Here is a 23,126-nt window from a genome sequence, read left to right on the forward strand (position 1 = left end):
AGATGTTACGATCGTATACAAATAGTTTGGGTAGGTATCAGAAATTAAGTCAGTGAAGAGGAACTATTTGGGTATGGCCTTATCAATACACCTATAGTCTTGAGAACCTGTATGTGGTTCTCCTACACACTACAACCATAGTCCCTCCCTTTTCCTTTCATCTTATGTTTTTAAATCGACAACGGTCCCTTGGCCTTCTTTGTACTAAATCTTCCCCCTAAGATGGAGGTGGAGAAAGTAAATGGGAAAGACCAGAAGTAGTGCCTTATTGTTTTCGTATCCAATTCGACTCCACTAAGCAGGAGACTTCAACATGACTTTGGCCAAGCATGTCGGCTTCAGCAAATCATGTTTGCTTGCTCGCACACTTCTATACAAGAACAGCAACAACAGGAAGTGGCTTTATCCAAAGTAAATGAGGTGGAACTACTTAAATCCTTACCTTCCAATCAGTTAAGACTATACTAGATACAAATCCTAAACTATACATATCCTTTTTCTCACCATTTCTCTTACGTTATCTCAAATCTACCACTCATAATTTATTTTCTCCCAGACCAGCTCTAATAACTATATCTGGTCAATACTTTTTTGGGCATGTAAGGCTGTAACAGATACAGACTGCTTTGGGTGAACCAAAATTAATTTTGCTTTAGCCAGAGCAGCCATTGATGCCCAAAAGAATAGAGGATGAGAAGGTCATTACAAGGAAAAGAATAGAGCAAGTCAATAAAAAGGAATGTCAAAAAATTTGACTCAGCAAACTCCTTGATCTGAGGGATTCCCTCCCACGAAATTTGAATAAGCACATTCAAATCAATTAATACAGCCCAACAGATTTACTTCATCCAGGAATTGACAGAACACACAGAATTTCCATTGGACATTCTTGCGTGCAGGAGATTTTTCAAATCATTGAGAATCCAACCCATTTCCAAATGCGGTTTTAGACTAAATATAAAAGTAATTTCATGGCAATGACTTCATTAAACTAGAAGCATGGGTAATAGTTTGGTAATCAGGTCAGAACTTGATTAGAGTCATCTTAATGAGAAATAAAGAACCTGATGCATTGGGCGTCAGCAATATAGACAAACAATTATAGTACAATTAAACGAGTTCATCGTCCAACATGCGTGAATGAGTGACCTCTCCGGAGTCACCTGATTGCAGAAATAAAATTTAATAATACAATGAATGACATGAATTGTCAGCACGTCCAACTAACTGTTGATATGTAAGCATCCTTGAAAACTTTCCTCATTCATTTGCCTCCTCGGCCACAACTACTGTTGGATCTGGATCAGCAACTGGTGGTATTGAATCTACTTTGTATCGGAGTGCCTGTCCAGGAAAGGACATAAGTAAGAAAAGGAAAGTAGCAGAACATATGGAAGAAGACTGGACACACTTGACTGTGCAACATATGCTAGAAGCCTCCTATATGGTACCCCAATCCCACCCCCCGTTTTGATCCCCAAAAAAAATTATATATATCCCACCCCTCATGGTGCCACCCACTGAGGTGTACTAGATGGGCAGTATGGGCAGTATGCTTATCTCTCATATCCATATTATTATGTCGTCTGCCTAATCTGATTCCAAATTTCTATCCACTAAAATTATCACGATTTCTCCATTGTCAACTTCTCTTCACATAATACTTCTGTAAAGAAAAATGTAGGCACATCCCTCTCCCTCCCCCAAATCAGAGAGTACTAGATCAGGCACTAATCATCTTCAACATAGTATAGCATATATCTTAGATAGAGAGAGAGGGAGGGGGGGGGGGGGGGGAAAGAAAAATATCTTGAGTACCTTCCTGAAGAAAGCTGAGTAAGAGTTATCCCAGATAAGTTTGTAGCATCCCGCCATTACTGTACAAAAGTTTCCCTGAGAAATCACAGTAGTTGTGAGGATATAAGATCATTGCACCAACCATCAAAGACATGATGTGATCAACAAAAAAGAGTTAATAAGTATGAACTCACTTGGTCAGATTCACAACGCCGGTAAGGCAAGATCAGCTGTAGGATTATCATGCACCACATGATTCAAATGAGTAAAGAGAAAAGAGACTTCAAGCTATATCAAAGTAGCACACAATGTAACCAAGAACAACAATCAAGGATTACGTTCAAAGGGAAACTCAAGGATTGAGGAGACTTGAGTGCAGAAACCAAAACTCCGGAGACAAGTAGTCAATTCTTAGAAGTTCCAATTTTGAGACAATCTTAACTCTTAAGTAATTTGTATCATAGTCGTTTTAGAAGCTGAAAAGGCAAGGCTGCATACACGCCCTCCTCCCCCCTGCAACACCCCCCACCCCCCACAAAAAAGAAAAAAAAAAACCCAGAAAAAGTGGCAGGAGCCTCATGTACTGAACACCCTTTCTAGTTGTTTTAGAAGTTGACTATTGTAAGCTATTTAGTATCAATAACTTTGGGAGGGGATCACATGGAGGCTAGTTTATCAATATTCTAATCTGGAGAAAAACATGAGCTCCAAGAAGATTTTCAGTGACAGAAAGAAATTAAACAGATAAATTTCATAGGATATCAATTACACATTCGTATTGCTAAGTTTATGACTGTTGAACCAACAGAACTACCTGCATGAGCCATTCCCTGTTGGGGCGAAGAAAAACAATGAATCATATTCTAAAATATCTTGAAAGTCACCACCAAACAACCCCCCCCCCCCCCAAAGAAATTAAACAGATAAATTTCTTTGGATATCAATTACACATTCGTATTGCTAAGTTTATGACTGTTCCAGACCAACTTATGAACCAACAGAACTACCTGCATGAGCCATTCCCTGTTGGGACGAAGAAAAGCAATGAATCATATTCTAAAATCTCTTGAAAGTCACCACCAAACAACCCCCCCCCCCAAAAAAAAAAAAAAAAAAAGAAAAGAAAAAGAGAGAAGCAAGTTAAAATTGCATTTACAAGACAAAAAATGAATGGACATGTTTTTGAAAAACAGTATTGTTGTTTTGCAATTTGGCAACTGAGTATAGCTTGCATGCATGGTGTATAATGCACATGTGTATGTGTGTGTGGCTGCTATAACATTTCTCATAAATAAACTAATAAATTAAGAAGTACACTAGCATCTACTTCACAAGATTCACCAACCGTTCGTTCCCCGGAAGAATTAATGTACTCCACGCTGAAGCCAATATCCTGTCCAATAACAGTGCTAGTCCATTTACTATCCGGAGGGAATTAATTATGTCAAATATAATAAACTAATATACCACTCAATACATCAAATGCTTTCAGATGATAATGACATGCATGTGGTGCGCAGGAAATTTTCGAAAATAAATGTCCTACAATTCATTCATTCAGGCATTGTTTCCTATTAAACACACTCCGACAACAACAAAAAAACTTATCATGTAGTTGCTGATACTAGAAGAATGTCATATAGTAAAGATAAAGATATAAGGGCATTGTTTTCAATTTAGCCAGCTAACAAAAGCAATTTCCTACACATGAAGAGAATCATGAAGAAAGCTACAGTTGGATGGAAACCTTTTATTATCTATTTAAAGGTAAGAAAGGCATCATGGGTTCTTTTGGCCAAGACACACTCACAGTTCATTATGAATATGCACTTCAATAGGAAATAATCCATTTAATACACTTAAAATTGGTTTGGCCATCAATTTTTAACAAAGTCTTAACTGTATTTAAATCACTAGGTGTAACTTTTATGTAAATTTGAAAAACTCGTTTCCTTCAGTAGAGGCCAATTCATATAATAACAGGGTGATGCAGTAAACAGGAACAGTAAACTTAGTATCAGAATTTTGAACAACCTATGACATTGCATTCCTCTAGGATTATAAAAGGGTCAATAGCATGGATCCAGCATTACATCAGCCCAATTCAGAATCACCCACCCAGATTGTAAATATATCACGGTCCCCTAACACTGTAATGTGTACTCGGAATTAGGAAGAGAGAAGTGAAGAATTGGAGAGATTAGCCCTTCATGTGCTTGGGAACTTTGCATAAACTTGTGCAGACTCCATGGCTTCTAGCTTTATTTATAGGTTAACTTTACAGGTACTAAACAGAGTAGGAAACAAAAAATAGAAACAGAGGATTTAGAAGTCCTAAACCCAAGGACTAATCCATCAAGAATTAGCGCTTCTGTGGTCCATTCTACCCTTTTAACAAGAACTCTGAAATATAAACTTGAAAAGACCATTTTGCCCTCCTTTTCCTTTTCCCATTTCTTGTAAACGTTGGAAACCTGCAACTCCAAGAACTTGAGCTTCATCATTCATTGATGAAGCTGCAAGTCCCACCAGCTGCAGCTGCACAACTCCCACCTCCAAGCAATTGCACCTGCAACTGTGGTGACTCTTACCGAAAAACCATTGCTCTCCACACCAAAGAAAAAAGAGAAAAGGGGGGAGTGAGTAGGGATGCTTAGTATATGGTAGAAAGACATCGACCCTTTTTCCTACCTGCTGATAAAGAATCATTTAATGCAGCAGAAAAAGATTGTGAATATAATGAAGTTAGTTCATGAAGAGTACACAAGCAAACAATTGTTACAAGGCACCAAATCATTCACTATAATATGAGAAACTGCAACATCATTAAACCTGAGGTCTATAGATATGGCAACATTTTGTGACTAAAACACCTTAAAAAAAGGGTTTAGATTACATTACCATAATCAATTTTCCTTGTGTCACTGAGAAATCCCAGGCAATATATGAGTTCTCAGACTCAACAGTCAATGTGACCTGAAAGTATAAACTGAGATTTAAAGATTGGAAGAATAAAGAAGCCAACACATTTTATCTGAACCAAGGAAAATGGTAATTGAATTAATAGTCAACAGTAAGATATTAAATGGTTATTTATCATGAAGTCACTTTGATCAAAACTTAGTAGGTTGTTTATCATAAATTCACTTTGATCAAAACTTAGCATTACTCAAGTGTATTTGAGTCGCAAGGGAGTACAAGAAAATTTTCTAATGACCTCGGTAATTCAAAAAACTGTAATAAGAATGACAATGGAACATACATTGAGAACTTGTGAGATATCTTGTTTCTTTCAAAAAAATAGGATGAGATTATTGTCAAATCAGAAAAGTGAAATAACTCAGTAGATACCTCGGCTGAGTAAAGATTATCTTGTTCAACCAGGATTACACCAAACCACAATATAAAAAAGACCCCAATTCTATCCAGTAGAGATATCTCACATCAATCTCATTTGAGTAGTGTTAGAGATAATGAGAGATAATATGATCTAACATGACAGGGGGAGTCTCCCTATCGTGGTTTCCTTATTGGTTTAGGTTTTGGTTAGTGCCCTAATCTAAGTGAGTTTCCTACTAAGCTTTAGGCTTAATTAGGTGTAGTATCCCCAGATTTTACTAGGGGTATTTTGGTCATTTACTTTATAACATTAACTATATTAGATGATATTTTATCATATGGCTAATTATGATAACTATTATCATTTTTTATCTTAAAAAATCAATTAACAAAATTATGAAGAGGGAATAAATAAAAACAAAATGAGTAAAGCAATTTTGAATTAATTATAATTTTTTATTATATATTAAATTAATTATAAAATTGTTAACTGAATACTTATTAGATAATAGAATAATTAATAATTTATAATTTAAATTATTAAAACTAATATTAAAAAACAGCATTTATTATTTAAACTTAAGAAGAGAAAGAAAAGAAGGCGAAGAAAATATGAATGGAGTTATAAATATAAATAGTTAACCAAAAATAATAAATTAAAATTATAAATATTAAGTGATACTTATGTAGTTCGTCAAAGCATTTATCACTTTTAATTTTTATTCATTTTAATTAACAATGTATTTACTAATTCCAAATTGTTAAGCATCTATCACTTTTAATTTAGATTCATTTTCTTAAATAACGACTTCAATCATTATTATCTTTTCTTGTATAAATAGGGGGTGGGACTTGATCTTACAAGAGAGATATTCAAAGAGAGAGAGAGAGAGAGAGAGTTCTTTTATGTTTCTCTTAAATTACTTATAACTTGTGAGACTTATCCGCCTTGAACCATCAGATATAGTGTTGAGTGTTCGATATATTTTAATTCTGAATTTATCATAAGGCAAGTGAGAATCCTACATGCAATCTACAAGTTTAAATCAATGTATTTTACTTTTAACTGCTTGAAGTGAGAATCCTACATGCTATCTACAAGTTTGAATCATTGTGTTATTTTAACCTAGACAGCAAGTGAGAATCCTTCATGCTATCTATAAGTTTGATTTTCTGTCTTTTATTTAATCTATATTGCAAGTGAGAATCCCGCATTATATCTACGAGTTTGTACGATGAATTTTATGCTAATCTAGATTGCTAGTGAAGATCCTACATATTATCTATAGTTTGAAACATTGTATTTCACCTCAATCTAGATTGCAAGTGATAATCCTACATGTTATCTATAAATTTGAATCATTGTACTTTTTGTGTAAATTGAATATTATCTCCAACTCTATTGCTTGCCATGAATATTGAATATTTCTGAATTTCTATGAATATCTAGATTGAGCATTGCATTGCATAATGAAAAAAAGACAAGACTTTTCCATTTATCCTGGTCCAATGGTGAATCGGATGGGTTGATAGGATTGTATAATGCGCAGAAGCCACATAACATCATGGATCAACTTTCATCCCTTCCTATTGAAAAAACCCATAATAATGCTAGAGGGATCAACACACATTTTAGGGTTGTATAACGCATACATGCCAAGTAACGGCATGGGGTATTGATGCAGAATTAAAGACATATTTAAGGAAGAAAAAGCCCATTGGGTTAGGCCCATTAACGGCCTAAAGCTATCACTTGAATCAGCCCATGGCTTTCATGGGCTAGGACTGTTTTAGTGGGTTAATGTTAGCGCACATATGTTGAACTTCATAGTTTATACATAAGCCCAAGTCTAGGTTTTGAAAAGTCAATAAAAGGGGCTATGGTTTGTAAATAAAAGAACTCATTGTCAAAGGAGTTTTCCTTTGTCAAAGAGTTAGGTAGTAGTTGAGTTATTAATAAGTAGGTGGTGTTAGCTAGTGGTTGGATGTTACCATTAATGTTTATGTCTCTTTAGAATGCTATATAAATAGACTCATGTAACAGGTGAAGACACAACTCATCTATTGAAATCAAATTGCTTTGTTAGCATTCCTTCTCTATGGAGACTCCTTGTGTTTGATCAAGGTAGATTAGTGTTCATCCAATCGATCCACCTTGCGGTGTGAAGCTCGGGTGTTACATTTTTATCATCAATTCCTTCATATTGTCCTTTCAATTTCTTCATCATAATTATGCCCATGTTTGAAGATCTATTCAGTCTGTACTGTATGCTATTATCCTTATAATACCACTCTAGTATCAGCCCTCTTTCACATCTAAATTCAGGTTCATCTTAAGTCTATCAAATCTGAACTTGATTCCCTATGAAAGATCCTATTTGGCTACTGTTTTGATCAATCAAATACACTACTACATTAGGTATGATGTGTTGAATCCAAAATTTTGGTATAATACGTATGTCAGGGTTGTGTGATGCACACAGGCCATATAACGGCATGGGCATCTTATTAGATCCAAATAAGTAAAATAAATTAGCATCATGAAAATATAAATTTTCCATTTATCATGGTCTAATAATGAACCAAATGGTCTGATCGAGCTATGTAACGTGCACAGGCCACGTAACGGCATGGATCAACCTTCATCCCTTCCTTCTGGAAAAACCCATGATAACATTGGAAGGAGCAATACGCATGTTAAGGCTGTATAACGCATGCAAGCCATGTAATGACATGAGGCATCGTATTGAATCCAAATAAGATAAATAATAAATTTGTGCATCAACATTGTTGCATCATTTGTATTATTTCAACACATTGTTTCAAACATGTTGATATCTTATTGGATTTAATCTTGCTAAGTTTTTCGAAACTTACCCCAATATTTTTCTCCAGATGATGAGTGTGTAAGACCTTGAGGAATTGGGTCATGAAACAGAAGAAACCCATTTACTAATGAGCCTCATTAATATATTATATGTTACGACTATAGAATATGCTTTTATTTATTTTCAAATAATTATGTAATAGTTTATTAAATGTTCTATTTGAGAATATGTAATACATTAACATTTAGTAGATTTTGGAGATTCAAAAATGAAAATTTTCAGTTTATTAATAGTAATAAAAATTATTAAAAAAAAAAGTCATGCTAATCAATACTCTGAGAATTTGAGTTCAATGTTATAAATTTTTATTGATATATTTTGTCTCGACCAGTTCACTACCCAAGGGAAATTGATTCTTAGGCAATTAACAGTCTTATTTCCCATATTAGAAAGTGGAGTGTTACATTAGTTAAGAGCTATCAGTTATATTTGAGTTATAGTTCCTTTTGTAATTCATTTTCAGTTTACTATTAATATGTGTTTGTTGGAATGGTAGAAAATACAGATTCTATCACCCAGCCCTATTCTTCAATTATTCTCTTTTCTTCTCCCAAAATTTCTCTTTACATTACATGTTGTCTCCGACTCTCTAAGACTCTAACTCTATTCTCTAAGACTCTAACCTTGCATTTCACAGAATTTCGGTTTTACACATAGGGTCGACTTAGGAGACATAGTTAGGGTTATTTTCTCACAAATCTAAGGCCACCAATGTGTTCAAAAGGCCTTAAATAGGCTAAATACCAAGTTTCAGCCCAACCAGAGCCCTAAAATCCACCGAGATGGCCACCGAGACTACCACCAATTTTTTGGCATATCTCGACCGAGATCTCGCCATCTCGGTCGAGATCTCAGTTTTTTGTAGTGGCGAGATCTCGCTCGAGAGCGAGATCTCTCACCATGGTACTAGGTATCAGAGCCATAACCCATTGCTATTTAAGAGTTGTTTAAGGCTTTTGCTTCGAAGAACAAAATCCTAGTTCTTCCTCAATGAAAAAGGATTTCATTTTGATTTTGTACGGGTTAATACAACAACAGTGATGACCAGGATCTCTTGCGGGTTACAGATTCTGGTTCTCTATAATGTTTCATTCTAAGATTTTCATTTGGGGTTTATCTCTGTATCCATCCAAAATTAAAATTAAGGTCTTGTTGGATCTGATCAAGAAGTCAAAAGGTATTCTTTTTGATCAATTGTGAATGGTTCTGCTCCTACAACCCTAAAGAAAAAAAATAAATAAACAACTAAATAAAGAAGAGATTATTGATCTCGTTGGTGGGTTCGTAAGTAGATCGGTGATCAAAGAGATTTTTCTTTTAAATCGTTTTCTGTGGGCTGAGAACTTTGTTCAATCTCGTTCTTGGAGTTATCATGGCTTTTTGGGAATTTCTATCTTTGAGAAAGAGGGGAGGATTACTATAGATCTGGATACGAAATCTCTTGCTGGATTCATGATTTATGACTGAATGATGAATCACGAACCCCTGTTTCTAGCTAGTTTCATTAGTTGAAAGTCTTCTCCAATGGCTCTTTGCACAATCTATGGGTTAAGACAGAATTTCTACTCTTGGATTCTCTGCTGCTGATCATTAGTTGCAGGTTTTCTCCTTTCCCTTTGTTTCCCCTGGTTTAGATGTTACAGCCATCACTGACAAGAGGTAGAAGACAGTCATGGTTCCAAGATCAATTTATCCTTTCTCAACATTCTCTTAAGGTTATCTTAGGTCTGCCCTGTTTCTTCTAATTTCTTCAATCTAGATTAAATCAATTTTCCATACAAGGGCATTTAAAGGCTTCAGTTGAATATGGTTGTGCCACCTCAATCGACTTTCTCGTAGTTTACCATTTGTAGAAGCTACTCTTGAACTAGCTCTAATATGAACATTCCTACCTTAGCCACTCATCCATCTTAGTATCCTCATTTTTGCTACATTGAGCTCATCTATATGATGCTTCTTAACATACCCACACTCCACACCATACATCTTAGTTGGCCTATATATATATATATATATATATATATATATATATATATATATATATATATATATATATATATATATATATATATATATATATATATAGAGAGAGAGAGAGAGAGAGAGAACCGAAACCCCCTGCTTCAACCCCACACATCTCGGATCTCCTGGCATTCAACACTCGAGGTGATTTTGAACGTAAACTCCCGGAGATTAAACCTGAAGGAAACCCTAAACACAAGTGTTTTCATGTACTGGCGCAATACACCAAATACTAACTCAGAGGGTGCTTCAGGGATGAACCTGGAACCCGAGTAGATCCTCACTTACAGGCAAGCTGTCAAGGCGCTACTCTTTTTAAGAGCTTTCTTATCGGACTGCATTCCGGGTTGGAATTACGACACCTGTGAAGGAATCCTGGAAGATGACTGGAACAGACGTAAGAACCCAACACCCAAGATTAGCAACCCATGAAAGGCTTACTCACTCATAATATTACTGGGAATTTGATACTTGATTCATAAACACAGAAAACTTACAAACTGACTAGACTGAACTGAGACTTACAACCTGAGAAAGAAAGACTTGTTCCGTTATTCGGAGTGTGTCTTGCTATCTCAATAACATTCCCATTTATAGATTCAAGATACTGCGCTCGGGTGCTCTGTGGGCCCCATCGACAGCGTCAGTAATCTTATCTATAGGGTGAGTCACACTTGCAAGTCGTGTTAACAAAGTAAAAGTAAATAGTAGTGACATGTGACTACAAGTCACGACGAAAATAAAAAAGCAAATAGTAATGACAGGTGACCTACAAGTCACGACAAAAATGAAAAAAAGAGCAAATAGTAACCCTAAAGACAAGCATGCACTCGTGGGAGTGGCCCACAGTCCTTAATTTTGGCGAGTGCGGCCGAAAGCTGAGATTCCTTGTGCTTTATAGTTGTAAGCAATGGATGTCCGCCATTAAGCCAGTGAGTACTTTCTCCTGTTCCGCAAGTTGCTCATCATACCACTTGACATGGGGCAGCGTGTCACCCCAGTAATTGTCCTTGGTGTTGTGCTGTGTCCACCAGTAACTTTTGATCGAGTGGATATGGACCAAGGTGTTGAGGGCTTTCTGAACATCGCGGATGACAGTGAGCTCGTGTTTAAGGAGTTCATCTTGGATTTTGCCCTTTCGTGTCCAGCTAATGCAACCGCCAGGTGGTCGGAGCATGGAGGTGCATAAGGTGGCATATCTGTTGACTTGTGACATATTTATGCCAGGGCTTGGGTACACAGGGTTGCGAGTGCCTCGTATTTCTGCACTGAGTAGGCCTTTGGAACCGGTCCCAAATTCTCGTTCGATGGTGTCGTCCTCGATATCATCGCCGCCGGGCTGGAGTCCTCGCTGTTGCGCCATGGTGTGGTTGCAGGAATAGAGGAGAGGAGACAAACAATCCAGGATAATTTGTCTGCCAGAGTGTTTTGGGCTCCGTCGATGTGCTCGAAATGAACGAGTACCCCTGAGCCTGTTATATAATCGGTGAAATTGATCCATCGGACACGTGACGGCTTATGATTGGTGGACTTGTCAAAGAAACTAATAATAGCCTGACAATCGGTTCGGACCGTGATTTCCTCTTTATCCAGATAGTGGATTTTGAAAGCTTCCAGAGAATTCATGCACGCATGTATCTCTGCATCAATCGTAGCTTTTACCATAGGGAATTTACCAGAAGCGTATGCAACGATCCTCTTCGTTGCTCGTGGGTCCCCTTTAGAGACTTTCCATTTACATATACCGCCCCATCCTTCTATGCAACATTCACTCTCGATAATGATAAAGCACTTGGCTGGTGGGATGGCCAGAGGTGGCAAATTCTGGACCTGTACTTTTAGTTGGCGTACAATATCCAAATCCGATGGCTTCAATCTTTTGTCTCCATTGGTCGATGTCTTGGCGTGGAGTGGCCCTAGGAGCTTACCCAAGTAGGGTATGTAGGGTCGGGCATAATTAAGTATGCCAAGGAAGGATCGTAGTCCTTTCTTTTTCCTTAGCCTCGCTTCATTAAAATCCACAATCTTCTTAATCACGTGCTCCTAAAGCTGTATTCGCCCTTTGCCAATCCGGGCCCCTAAAAACTCCACTTCTGATACAGCAACTTTCATTTTTGTGGGGCTGAGTACCAAGCCATGTTTCTCACAAATATCAAGCATCTGGTGTAGGTGCACAGCATGTTCCGCCTCTGTTTGCGAGAAGACTAAAATGTCATCGATGTACACTGCAATGTAATCCTCAGTGCCAGCAAAACACGTGTCCATCTTCCGTTGGAAGATAGCCGGGGCATTCTTCAATCCGAAGGGCATCACCAACCATTCACATAGTCCGCCGGGCACGATAAAGGCCGTCCAGGGTATACTGTTTTCCTCCATTGCTACTTGGTGAAACCCACTTTTGAGGTCAAACTTGGAGTAGACCTTACTGTTCCAGATGCGTTTTAGGATAGTATTGATGCCAAGCAAACTATACTGATCCTTGTAGGTGTTATCATTGAGCGTGCGGTAATTAAATACCATACGCTCTTTGCCTTTCACCTCCTTCCCTGTAACCGGGTCTATGGTGGTACCCGAGTTGACTAGCATTGCCATAGTCCGATGCCTGGAGGTACTGGGCTGGATTACTTTGAGAGCTAGAAGGCTCTGAATGTGCTTTGTGAATGAATCCGCCATAGCTGGTGTCACGTGCTTGAGAGGTTTGTCTTGGATGTTGATGTCAGGATTAATAATTTCAAGTTTGCACGCCACTTGATTCTTTGCCCAAAATTGGAGTGGGTTATTACCAATCACCCCTTGCTTTTCAAGCCTTGTGAAGAGAGTGGTAAATTGCTGTTGAAACTTTGGACTGGTGTGGCCAATGTTGGCCATGCACATCTCCTGTAAGCTGATATACTCATCTTCCTCCATGCCAAGCTCACCAATGGCTGCTGTTGCCATGTCTTCAGTTGTGAGGACTGTTGTGAGGTTCTTGTAGAATGTTACCGTGTTTCCTTCCAGCCGTACGCTGCCGTATAATGCCCGTATGAAGTTGCACCCAATGAGCATATGTATAAGATCACTCATAGGTAGGCAACATACGAGGGGAATTTTGTACCTGCTTGCAAAGAACACGTTCATCACATAAGACCCCAAACACACCTCTCCACTTCATCCACCCTATTTCAATGCATTGGGAAACATCATCCTCTAAATCACCTTTTTTATTTATGATTGAGCCAAGGTACCTAAAATAATCACTTCGTGGAATCTCTTCCTCATCAAGTCTCACCACCTCATCATCCAGTCATCCACCCATCACGACTAAAGTTACACACAAGATATTCCATTTCCATCTTCATTCTACTTATTTTACAGCCTTTTGATTACAAAGTTGCTCCATGATTCTAACTTGGTATTAATCTCTATTGGATCTCATCTACCAAACAATATCATAAGCAAAAAGCATACACCGAGGGACCTCCTCTCGAATGTCTTTGGTTAAATCATCCATTATAAATGCAAATAAATAATGGCTTAAAGTTGATCCATGACTTAGCCCAACTGTAACTGGGAATCTACCACTTTGTCCACCCACCATTCTCACATTTGTCACTGAACCATCATTCATATCTTTAACTATGTCCATATATTTACTTGCAACATTTTTTTTCTCTAGTACTTAATAAATTAACACTCTAGGGACTCTACCATAAGCTTTTACTAGGTCTATAAAAACCATATGAAGATCTTTCTAACACTCTCTATACCTTTCCATAAGTCTCCCAAATATGGAAATAAAACATGAAAAATGTCTTAACAGAAAATATATCTAGCTAAGGGGGGGGGGGGGGAAACCTCATGTGTTCTTCCCGCTGCAACGAAGATCTCTCTGAAATCATCAGCCTTCCTGTACAAAAGAACCATACAACAAAGTACATAACCATTACATTCTCACAACCATATGTCCAAGAGGAAACAAATGGATTAAGCAATAGAATGAGTTGGAACTTGCCTTCCTTCTGCAATACCTGCATCCTCTGATGAAATTAGGAAGGGGGAGTTCGCGAAGACATCCCTACAGAACTGGTTCTTATCAGCAGAAAAAGGGGAAAGAGTAACACACCCTGGGAAAGGGTTATTTTATGGTTTTACAACAATGCACACCCTGTAGATTGATAGGATGGGCTATAAATAAACATCATCTCAATACAGAAAGCTGTAGGCAATAATTATAAATAAGCAGAATACTTTCAGTTTCCTAAACTAGAATAAATTTGTCAGTGAGCTTCAACAAACCTCTTACAATGATCCAGAAGAGAGGGGGAAAAAAAATTAAAAAAAATTAGACAGACGCTGTGTAACTGATAACACATGTTCCTCCTAAGATGCTAGCATCTGTGCAAACCTGAGGTTGGGAAGGAAAAAGACACTCAAAATGAAAATTACAGCCTGCGTTTGAAAGATACGCAGACAATGGTGCACAGATTCATCACCTAATTGGGCTTCTTTTCTTAGGAATAAGTCGAGAGTTGGGTCATAAATGTTGTTCCACAGGTTTCCTATATACAAGGTCACTTTAATGAGCCTAAGCTATGTAGTTAGGTTGAGTATGACATTAGTTTTTTCTAGTTAGTTTGTCTTTATGTTTTAAAATCAGACCTGGATTTGTTGGTTGGAAGAAGTGGTTCAACTTAAATAATTAGAATATTCCCTTGTTAAGCTAAGGGAATCTTTTTAAGTTACATTGGGGCTGGATTATGCCTATTTCAAGTCTATTTCAGTTTCCAGGTCAATTTAAGAGTTACCTAATAAGTTAGGTTGGGTTAGGCCTTCCCTTTTTAAAACAGAAGTCTAATTTCCAGTCATTTCTATTAGATTGTAACAGGGGCAGGTATTGAACACCAATTTTGACTACCAAAACTGGTTGCAAGCTGCTGCTGTTGTGTTGCCTTCTGCAACATCCATCCCCAGCAGATTCACAATAGCCTCTTTCCAGAAATTCCTAAGTGGTGGTCATAGTAGAGGTCATGAATGGGCTGAGCAATTTTATGAGAGATGTAGCGTCAACCAAACGCGTGAAATTCATTCCCACTGTCCCACATACGTGGGTCCCAAGGATGGATGGATGCTTATCCAGAGAAGACATCAAGCTGCTGTTGTATGCATTTATGCAGCCCGAACAGTTCAAGTTTTTGGGAAAAACAATCACTAACATGGAATGAGGCCAGAAAAATTGGATGTTCAACTCCTTAGAAGTGCACCGAAGAGTTCCTGCAACATTTCTTCCCCTCCAGTATCATGTGCTGACTTTTGTGTACATGCAAAGGTTTCCGTATGCACATGCAGGAAGGGATGATGTCTAAATTTACCTGCTCTCTTCCCAGGCAGTTCAAGTTTTTAGGTGAAACGGTAGGAACATCTCCTAGCCTAATGATTCAACACAAAACAGGAAAGCCAAAGCATTTTTGAGAAGATGGATGAAATTTGGATGCCATCATCTCCCCTCTCAAGATGCTTATGATGAGGTTAAGAAATTGAAAATTCTCCATGTCAGTACTATAGAGACAGAAAGAGTAGACAAGAAGGGTGGGCTTAGGGAAAGCATATCATTAGTTACTCAAGCTTGGCCCCAGTGACCCTGACCTGCCATAAGCTGGAATAGGGCCAGGACAGGAGTGGGATTAGTGTCTCTCTCCCACCCATCCCTTACTTTTTGGCCCCTGATTTTGGCCCTAATATTGACTGTGATTCTGGCCTTTAATTTAACCCTGATCCCAGCCCTGATTTTAGTCTTAATCCTGACCTTGTAAATCCTAATATTGACCCTCATTTTAACCTTGATCTGAGCCCTGATTTTGACCCTCAGTCGTTTTAATCCCATGAGTCCACTTCTTCTTTTTTGCTGTTTTGTTTTCTTGATTTTTGATATCATATTTAATAGCTAATAGGAAGTTTCCTTTCTTCTGCATTTTTTTATATCAGATTACTCAAATTTAATGACAAGTTAGATTATGGAACTTAGTTTTTTTGGTGTGCATCTAGTTGAGATATTATTGATCAAATTTAAAAAGGACATACAGTAATTGTAGATTGTGTCTTTATTTTATTTTTTTTATATATCAGATGATTTATATTTAATAAGAAGTTAGATTATGGAAGTTTCAATTTTCAGTTCAGCATCTACTTGCTAGATTATTATATTGGATTTAACACATGAACAATAATGATAATTTGGAAGTTTCATTTTTCTTTGATTTTTACATTTGGAAGTTCTGATGTTCAAGTAATCTCATTCATAATTTAGCAGAGATATTTTTTTAGATATCAAATTTGTGAGGGCCAAGGTCAAGGTCAGGGAAAAGGCCAATTAGGGAAAAGAACAGGGCCAACCCACCCAAGCTGGTCCAATTAGGGACAATCATGGTGGGAGTGGCATTGGCTTGGCCCGTCAGGGTTTAGGGACAGGGAAAGAATTTTAGGCCTTGAGTCAAGGTCAATAAGGGCTGGGATTGAACCTTGAAAAGCCCGGCCCTATTGCAGACGTACATATGATAATGTGAACCCTATAACCCTAACCCTAAATGGCAAATTAAAGATATTCACAAGATTTACGAGGTGTGGAACAAAACAACCAGCATTTGGCTTGACAAAGTGAATAGCTAGAAAAGGTTGGAAGCAGTCAGCAGGTATCTGATAACTCTATGAAATAGAGTTAAGATTGATAACTTTTATACTTGAGATGGCTTGATTTAGGAGTATTTTGTCTTTGTTTTAGTGATAGTATTCATTAGGTGTTGTCTTATTTAGTCTTAAGATGTTGCATTTTGTTTAGTTCATTACTGTCACCATTACATGAATTTCCCTTCTTTTTATGGATGAATTTGACTGTTTCTCCTTCTCTTGAAAATGTAGGTGAAGATTTATAATAGAAGAACCTGTCCTCTAACTTTGTTGTAGAGTTGTTGCTGCATTACTACAACAACGGAGCAGAATATTCTCAGATCCAATTCAAATGGAATTGACCAAAAAGGGCTAACTTAAGTGGACAAAATTCTTATAAATACATGATGGTTTTCAGCCCTTGATCTCAGGAGGAAAGTTCTAATCCTATGGCCAGAATCTAACCTAATGATTGAAGACATTTATGGAAGAAAGAGAAGAGAGGAAAAGAGGCAAGAGGGGGGGGAATTCGACTAAGGTTGGGAATAGAGACTCGGCTGAGAGGAGGGAAGATAGAACGAAAGCTGGAGCTCTTGTGGAAGCAAGGAGCTGCTGGAGTTGCTGATTTGCTGGAGAAGAAAGCTGGAGCTCATGTGGAAGCATTGAAGCCTTAGTTTCTTCTTGTTTTTATAACTCTATCTTCTTACTTTCTAGTCTCATGTCAACTATACTTGGTTTTATGCATTTGAATTCTGTTATGGGCTAAATCTTAGCTGTGTTGGGATGATAGTAGTACCTAAACCTGAATTTTGATATGTAACTAATCATGTGTTCTTTAGTTTTATTGCAATCCACTTTATTGTTAATGAATTCAGCATATTATATTGACTAATTTCAGTTTTTGAATGATCTTTCTTGAATGAATGTTATGATTTCATTAATTGGAAAATTAATGAAGTCTAGGTGTTTGTTGAATTGTGTGAGTTAGCATCATCTTTAATTAGGTTGTGTTAATTAGTAGGTTGGGTAGGAATACCCAATTACCTCACATTACCATTGATTGGATTGGGTTTAAATTGCATTCTTAATTCAATTCTTCATAGGAATATGCAGATGTTGATTTAGGATGCTAGCTTATGTGTATTGGAAAATACCATATTGCTATTCATTCCAAGTTCTTGATTTATCTTGGGGTTGTAGTATTGCTTTAGTATTTGTGTTATAAAATTCAGGGGAAGGGAAACTTGATTCCTAACACACTTGTCACTCATTAAGTTTCTTCCATTGCTTAATATACATTTTAGTTCCTTAGTTTTCTTTACCTGTCATTTGAGTATTTAGTTAGTTAATCACCAATCAACCTTGTTAATTTCATTTAAATCAATTTTACTTTTACATTGAAAGTTAAGGATATAATTCTCCGTGGGATCGATACTGTACTTATCATTTATTACTTGATTGCGATACGTATACTTGCGTAATATCTTGAGATACAAGCAACAGTATCCCAGGTGAGAAATCAACAAAAGTAACAGTAATAAACAGATAATATACCCGATAAATCTAATGAATCTTTCCAGCTCAGAAGTGTAAGAGTTCACTGCTTCTTGTAAAACAAAGATGTCATCCTTCTGTCTGTTCATCAAACACCACACCCAAAGAAAAGAAGGGGGGGGGGGAGAAACATTAATTATTGATAGCAAATAGGAGAAAGAGATTTAATTGTAAGTAGTAACAATAATTATAATGATATATCAAAGGAACTCAAGCACAAATTGTCCAACCTAACAAGCCGGTAGTGCAACTCACCCTTTTCGAGCTTCAAACCGGCCCCATAAAAGATGAAGAAAAAATCGAATGGATAGCACCATGGTTGTAAGACTGTATAAAGATGGTCCATAGCGTTCACGTTGCTCTTCCATGGGTCTAGACACAAAATGTTTCAAAAATCATCTCAAATGTATCACATATAAAATATAAATATAAATACATAATTAAAAGCATAAACTTTATTACAATTTAGAATAGCAATCCACCACCGATAACGATATTAAATTGCTACCCCTACTTTTCCAACTCAAACACATCACGAACCACTCCAACTTAAGGAGAGCACCAACCAATCCCTACATTTTATGGATTTAGAGTTAAAACCATTATATTCTCCTCCCCAAACTAAAATGGTGAAATAAACTCATTTTCATCAATTTTCTTTCTTCTCCGTTTCCCACAATCGCCGTACTGAAAAGGTGCCTGGTCCCTTTTAAAGAATTTGTTACACTACCACAAATCCCAAATCTCTTTTGAAGAGAACCCTGGTCTTCTTCTAAGGTGGTTTTTCATGAGGATTAGAATCGTCAGCCTGGTATAAGAACATAGGTGAAATCATTCAGCAATTTATATTCAATAGAGCTTTCGAAACTTCTCAGGGCTCTACTTCAGTACTTTTAGCGAGTATACAGGATTTCACAGATGGTGCACGCCGTGCACCACATAGTTGTAATGGCTGCTCAAACTCAACACATGGATAACCTAATATATGCAGTAACCTGTTCCTTGCAAAGTCAAAAAAAAAAAAAAAAAAAAAAAAAAAAAGATTTTGGGGAGATTAAAGAAATCATTAATCAGAGAGATCATCATAGGAGATGCCTTCTAAATCTGGTCAATGGACGAAATTTGGTAGTTCACCTTCTAAGATCTCACTGAAACAAATGGTAGCCCTAAAAAATAAGCTACCAACTGTGTCATAGAAAATGAATCGGAGGAAAGTAGTCAGCATTCTCTTGACCAAAGGGTAGGGCATGCCTATTACTAGAACAAGTAGAAGCACGGCCTTTGTGCCAAATAGGGATGGAGAAGGAACAGCAGAAGAAGAATGGTGGATGCCTTCCTCTACATTCCAACAAAAGGTGCAGGAAAGCGAAACATAAATGTAGCAGTGTAAGGATTGGGTGGGAAGGCAAATATTCAAGCCACTACCAGGTGAAAGAGTTGTGAAGAATATGGTCTTTGAATGAGATTGACCCAAGGGGTTTTGGAGGAGAGAGGCCTAATAAAATGCCAAGCAAAGGAGGTGGAGAAGGTACCAAGACAAGAAAGCTGGCAAACTACTTTATCTTAGTGGGATCGGGAAAGGAGGTTCAAACTTGGGAGCAATTGGGGTAACGTGGCGAGAGGTGACCAAGTGCTCAAGGAGATGAAGATTAAGTGCAAGCCTTGGGTATGCCAAAGGAGTAGACCATGCATGCCCCGACCAAGTTGAAAGTATTCTAAGAGGATGCCAAGGATCAAGCCAAAAGAAGATATCCTTTCCATTGGTGACAACCAAAGAGATGATGACCACCGAAGAGGTGGTGAGGAGGGCAAAGGGGTACACAGCTGAAGGAGTTTCCCAGACCTATGAAGCTCCTCATCCAAAATGAGTGTTTCGGAGGACTTTTCAAGATTGACTTGAGAAGGCCCACAATGCTGACTCGAATGTGCGATACGTAATCCTCCTTTGGATTTTAGGCTGCAAATCAAGGACCTGATGGGATGGAAGAATTTAGAAGAACCTTGGCCCTTTCAGAGGAAGCTGCAAAAGAGAGGTTTCATAGCTTTGATGGTAGCCTTTGGGATGGCATAGATGCCACATCAGTAGATATAGGACAGGCACAGATTTTATTGGCACAAGTCTATTTATGGTGATAATCAGAATTTATGAGTAGGACCAACAAAAAGGAAAACAGTTGTATCTTCATGTTTAAAAAATCTGAAAGGAAATGATTAAGTTACTACTAGTATAATAGATCAAGATATGAAAACTAAAGAGCGAAATTACCCTTGATCATCATTTATTTGTCGTATAAAGTCTAGTAAAACCTGCAGGATACAAAACAGGAGAAAGCAAACAGTAAATCATAAAAGCCTGGTAAAGCTAATTATAAAAGCAAACATGTTTGAATCTTTTGAAAACAGTACAAGCTAACAAATGAAAATATACAGTCTATCCTAGAAAAGTAACAAAGTCATATGTGGGAAAACTTTCTTGATGCCTATTAACTGCAGTTAAAAGATCTTTCAACTTTTCTGTCAACTGATATGAGCCATTAGTGAAGGCTAATTAACACAGATACAAGGTCTAAGATATTGTTAGGCCAACTATGAGAAAGCTACACAAGTAAAATATACACACAGCATAGGATGCCCGCACACTAAGTTATTCCTTTCATCTATAAGTGCAGGGGCAAATCCAAAAAATAAATAAAACCTCAGAAGATGGTCCTCAATCTCTTGAACCCTTGACAAGAGTTGGAAGACCATCTCTTTCAATTTTAGCACCAAGTTATATTTTGTGCCTCCCCATAGTATAGCTGATTCCCTCAGGAACAGGCTGATTTGTGGTGTCCCAGGGCTTGCCCCTCTACTTACTGCAGCCCTGTCCCTTCCCCTTGACAGTAAGGTTTTGCTTTGTTTTCATTGCCTCTCTTGCAATTTTCTTCTTTTGTAACCCTCCTTTCTTCGGTAAAGAATTCTTTTATTCAACACTCAAACACCCCTGACCGAAAAGAAAAAAAAAACACTGAGAATTTTTGCTTGTAAGTCACTGATAACAAAACTGAACAAAACTTCAGTTAGAGCAACTTGAAAGTTAGCATGTACACTACAGATTCATTTATCAGGATCGGAGTTACGCAAAGAGGAAAAACTGTAGTGTGACAACATTACAGAATAATTATAGGTCATCAGACAGCAGAGGAATCAACCAAAAGAGTAGCCAAAGAGCATACCTGTGGTACTCCAACCAAATACTTCACCAGCGTCTTGTAAATACCAGTAGCAGAACCCAGTTGGGCTAATTGTCTTCGTCTGGAGAGAACTACCGTTAACAATCAAAGGCTCCAATTGTAAACCCATTCAAGATGCCCCATCATTAGTAAATGGTAAACATGAAACCTCACCTTTCCATTTGTTGTCTCCATAGCAGGGCATATCGATCACGTATACTTCCACCAGAATTAACCAGTGCATCAACCTCAGCTTGCCTACTCCTCTCAGAACGTTCTCTTTGCTGCCTTATTATTGAACCTCGAAAATCTTGTGGCACATAGGTCATAACTGCAAATATACATATCACCTGATCAATTGTCAAGAAACTATCTCAGCAATCGCCTCAAGCACTTTAACTGCTTTCAGAAGCCATGGCATATAACAGAAGTAAGAAGATTGATAACTCCTTGGATCACATTTTTAAAAGAAATATGAAAACAGTACAACAGAAGAAGAAAAGCACAGAATTCAGTGGACATGGAACTAAAAGATCACAAGATAAGGGCATGGCCCCTATGGTTAATAGAGGTATCATAGCATGCCGCCATCAAAAACTGGAATGGTTTTTATGCCAATTTCTGTTTGCAAAAGGCGAGTCCAATTCAATTATAGGAGCCACTGGATCCAATCTTCAGATGCTTGTTTGTGAACTACATTTAGATGATGAAAGGATTATTAGTGGTGCCCTTAAGGGAGAGGGCTGCAACAAGACTTGGGATGGTAGTATCGATGATGCAAATTACGAGATTAATTTTGCCACTCAAATTCCGGCTGCAAAAGCTGAAGGCAAAGATTGGTGACACTATTGTATCCTTCATACTCTGAAGACTAGTGGCCTGTCAACGACACAAATCACAGTGGACGGTGAGAGTGTGCAATGTGGTGTCACAGCCCTTCTCATTGAAGGCCAGATGAAAGTGGAAATACGTCCTCTACCATAGAGGGTACCCAACCTTTATAGTGACTATCCAGACGTTTTGCACCTTCGAAAATTTCAAGTTTTAGACATTCAGCATGATTTCATACCCATGGTTTTGAATGCTAACTCATATTCAACTTGGACTGCCTTGGATGTATAATAATAAAATATGATGGTGGATTGGATTGGTGGGTGGCCGCAAAAATTCAGTTGTTCTTTTACTAAGGGCAAACTCTCAGTGTTGAACTCAATGTACCCACGATGAAGCTGAAGATTTCATCTTCCCAAGTCAAGCAACGATTTTAAAATCTAGTCAAGAAACAACCTATCAAAGGTCCACGCAAGTACAAGAGCAGCATGTGGAACAAAAGGTACTACCTTTACCTCGTTAAGAGTTTTTAGCTACCAGCGAAGAAACAGGTTTTATATCAGCATTAATTACTGCTGAAGTTGTGCATGTAATGAAAATTTGAAACTAACAGCATTAATTACTGCTGAAGTTGTGCATGTAATGAAAATTTGAAACTAACTTTCCCAAGCCTTAATGGGATTACATTCTAATATTGCAGAATTAGAAAGATGATGATTGCCTGATAAGCGACCACTGATGAGTGACTTAGAGCAAGTATTTGATTTTGTGGCTAGCTCAGTCTACTGAACCTTCCCACTTATAATGTAGGCGCAACAGATCATGGTGAGCTCAAAAGACAGCT

General features: G+C 37.7%; 1 protein-coding gene across 2 annotated transcripts in view; it reads right to left on the reverse strand.

Annotated features, from left to right (window-relative positions):
• The window catches only part of LOC149021422 (retinal-binding protein), a 37,934-nt gene continuing 14,808 nt past the window's right edge, over positions 1–23,126 (reverse strand). The window contains exons 2-13 of one of the 2 annotated variants that reach the window (XM_089149658.1): positions 21,626–21,801; positions 21,455–21,533; positions 20,506–20,546; positions 18,495–18,611; positions 18,240–18,320; positions 14,038–14,100; positions 13,881–13,932; positions 4,699–4,773; positions 3,143–3,190; positions 1,992–2,027; positions 1,819–1,893; positions 1–1,344 (exon numbers count right to left, since the gene is read on the reverse strand). In XM_089149658.1, the coding sequence (XP_089005784.1) occupies positions 1,261–1,344; positions 1,819–1,893; positions 1,992–2,027; positions 3,143–3,190; positions 4,699–4,773; positions 13,881–13,932; positions 14,038–14,100; positions 18,240–18,320; positions 18,495–18,611; positions 20,506–20,546; positions 21,455–21,533; positions 21,626–21,801 (927 nt within the window). In that variant the 3' untranslated portion in view covers positions 1–1,260. The remainder of the gene's footprint in view (positions 1,345–1,818; positions 1,894–1,991; positions 2,028–3,142; positions 3,191–4,698; positions 4,774–13,880; positions 13,933–14,037; positions 14,101–18,239; positions 18,321–18,494; positions 18,612–20,505; positions 20,547–21,454; positions 21,534–21,625; positions 21,802–23,126) is intronic. The other variant, XM_089149657.1, reaches the window with a different exon arrangement.

This window comes from Hakea prostrata, chromosome 3 (genome assembly GCF_041222555.1).
Source record: "Hakea prostrata isolate BN-2017 chromosome 3, UWA_Hpros_2, whole genome shotgun sequence".
Taxonomy (NCBI): Eukaryota; Viridiplantae; Streptophyta; class Magnoliopsida; order Proteales; family Proteaceae; genus Hakea; species Hakea prostrata.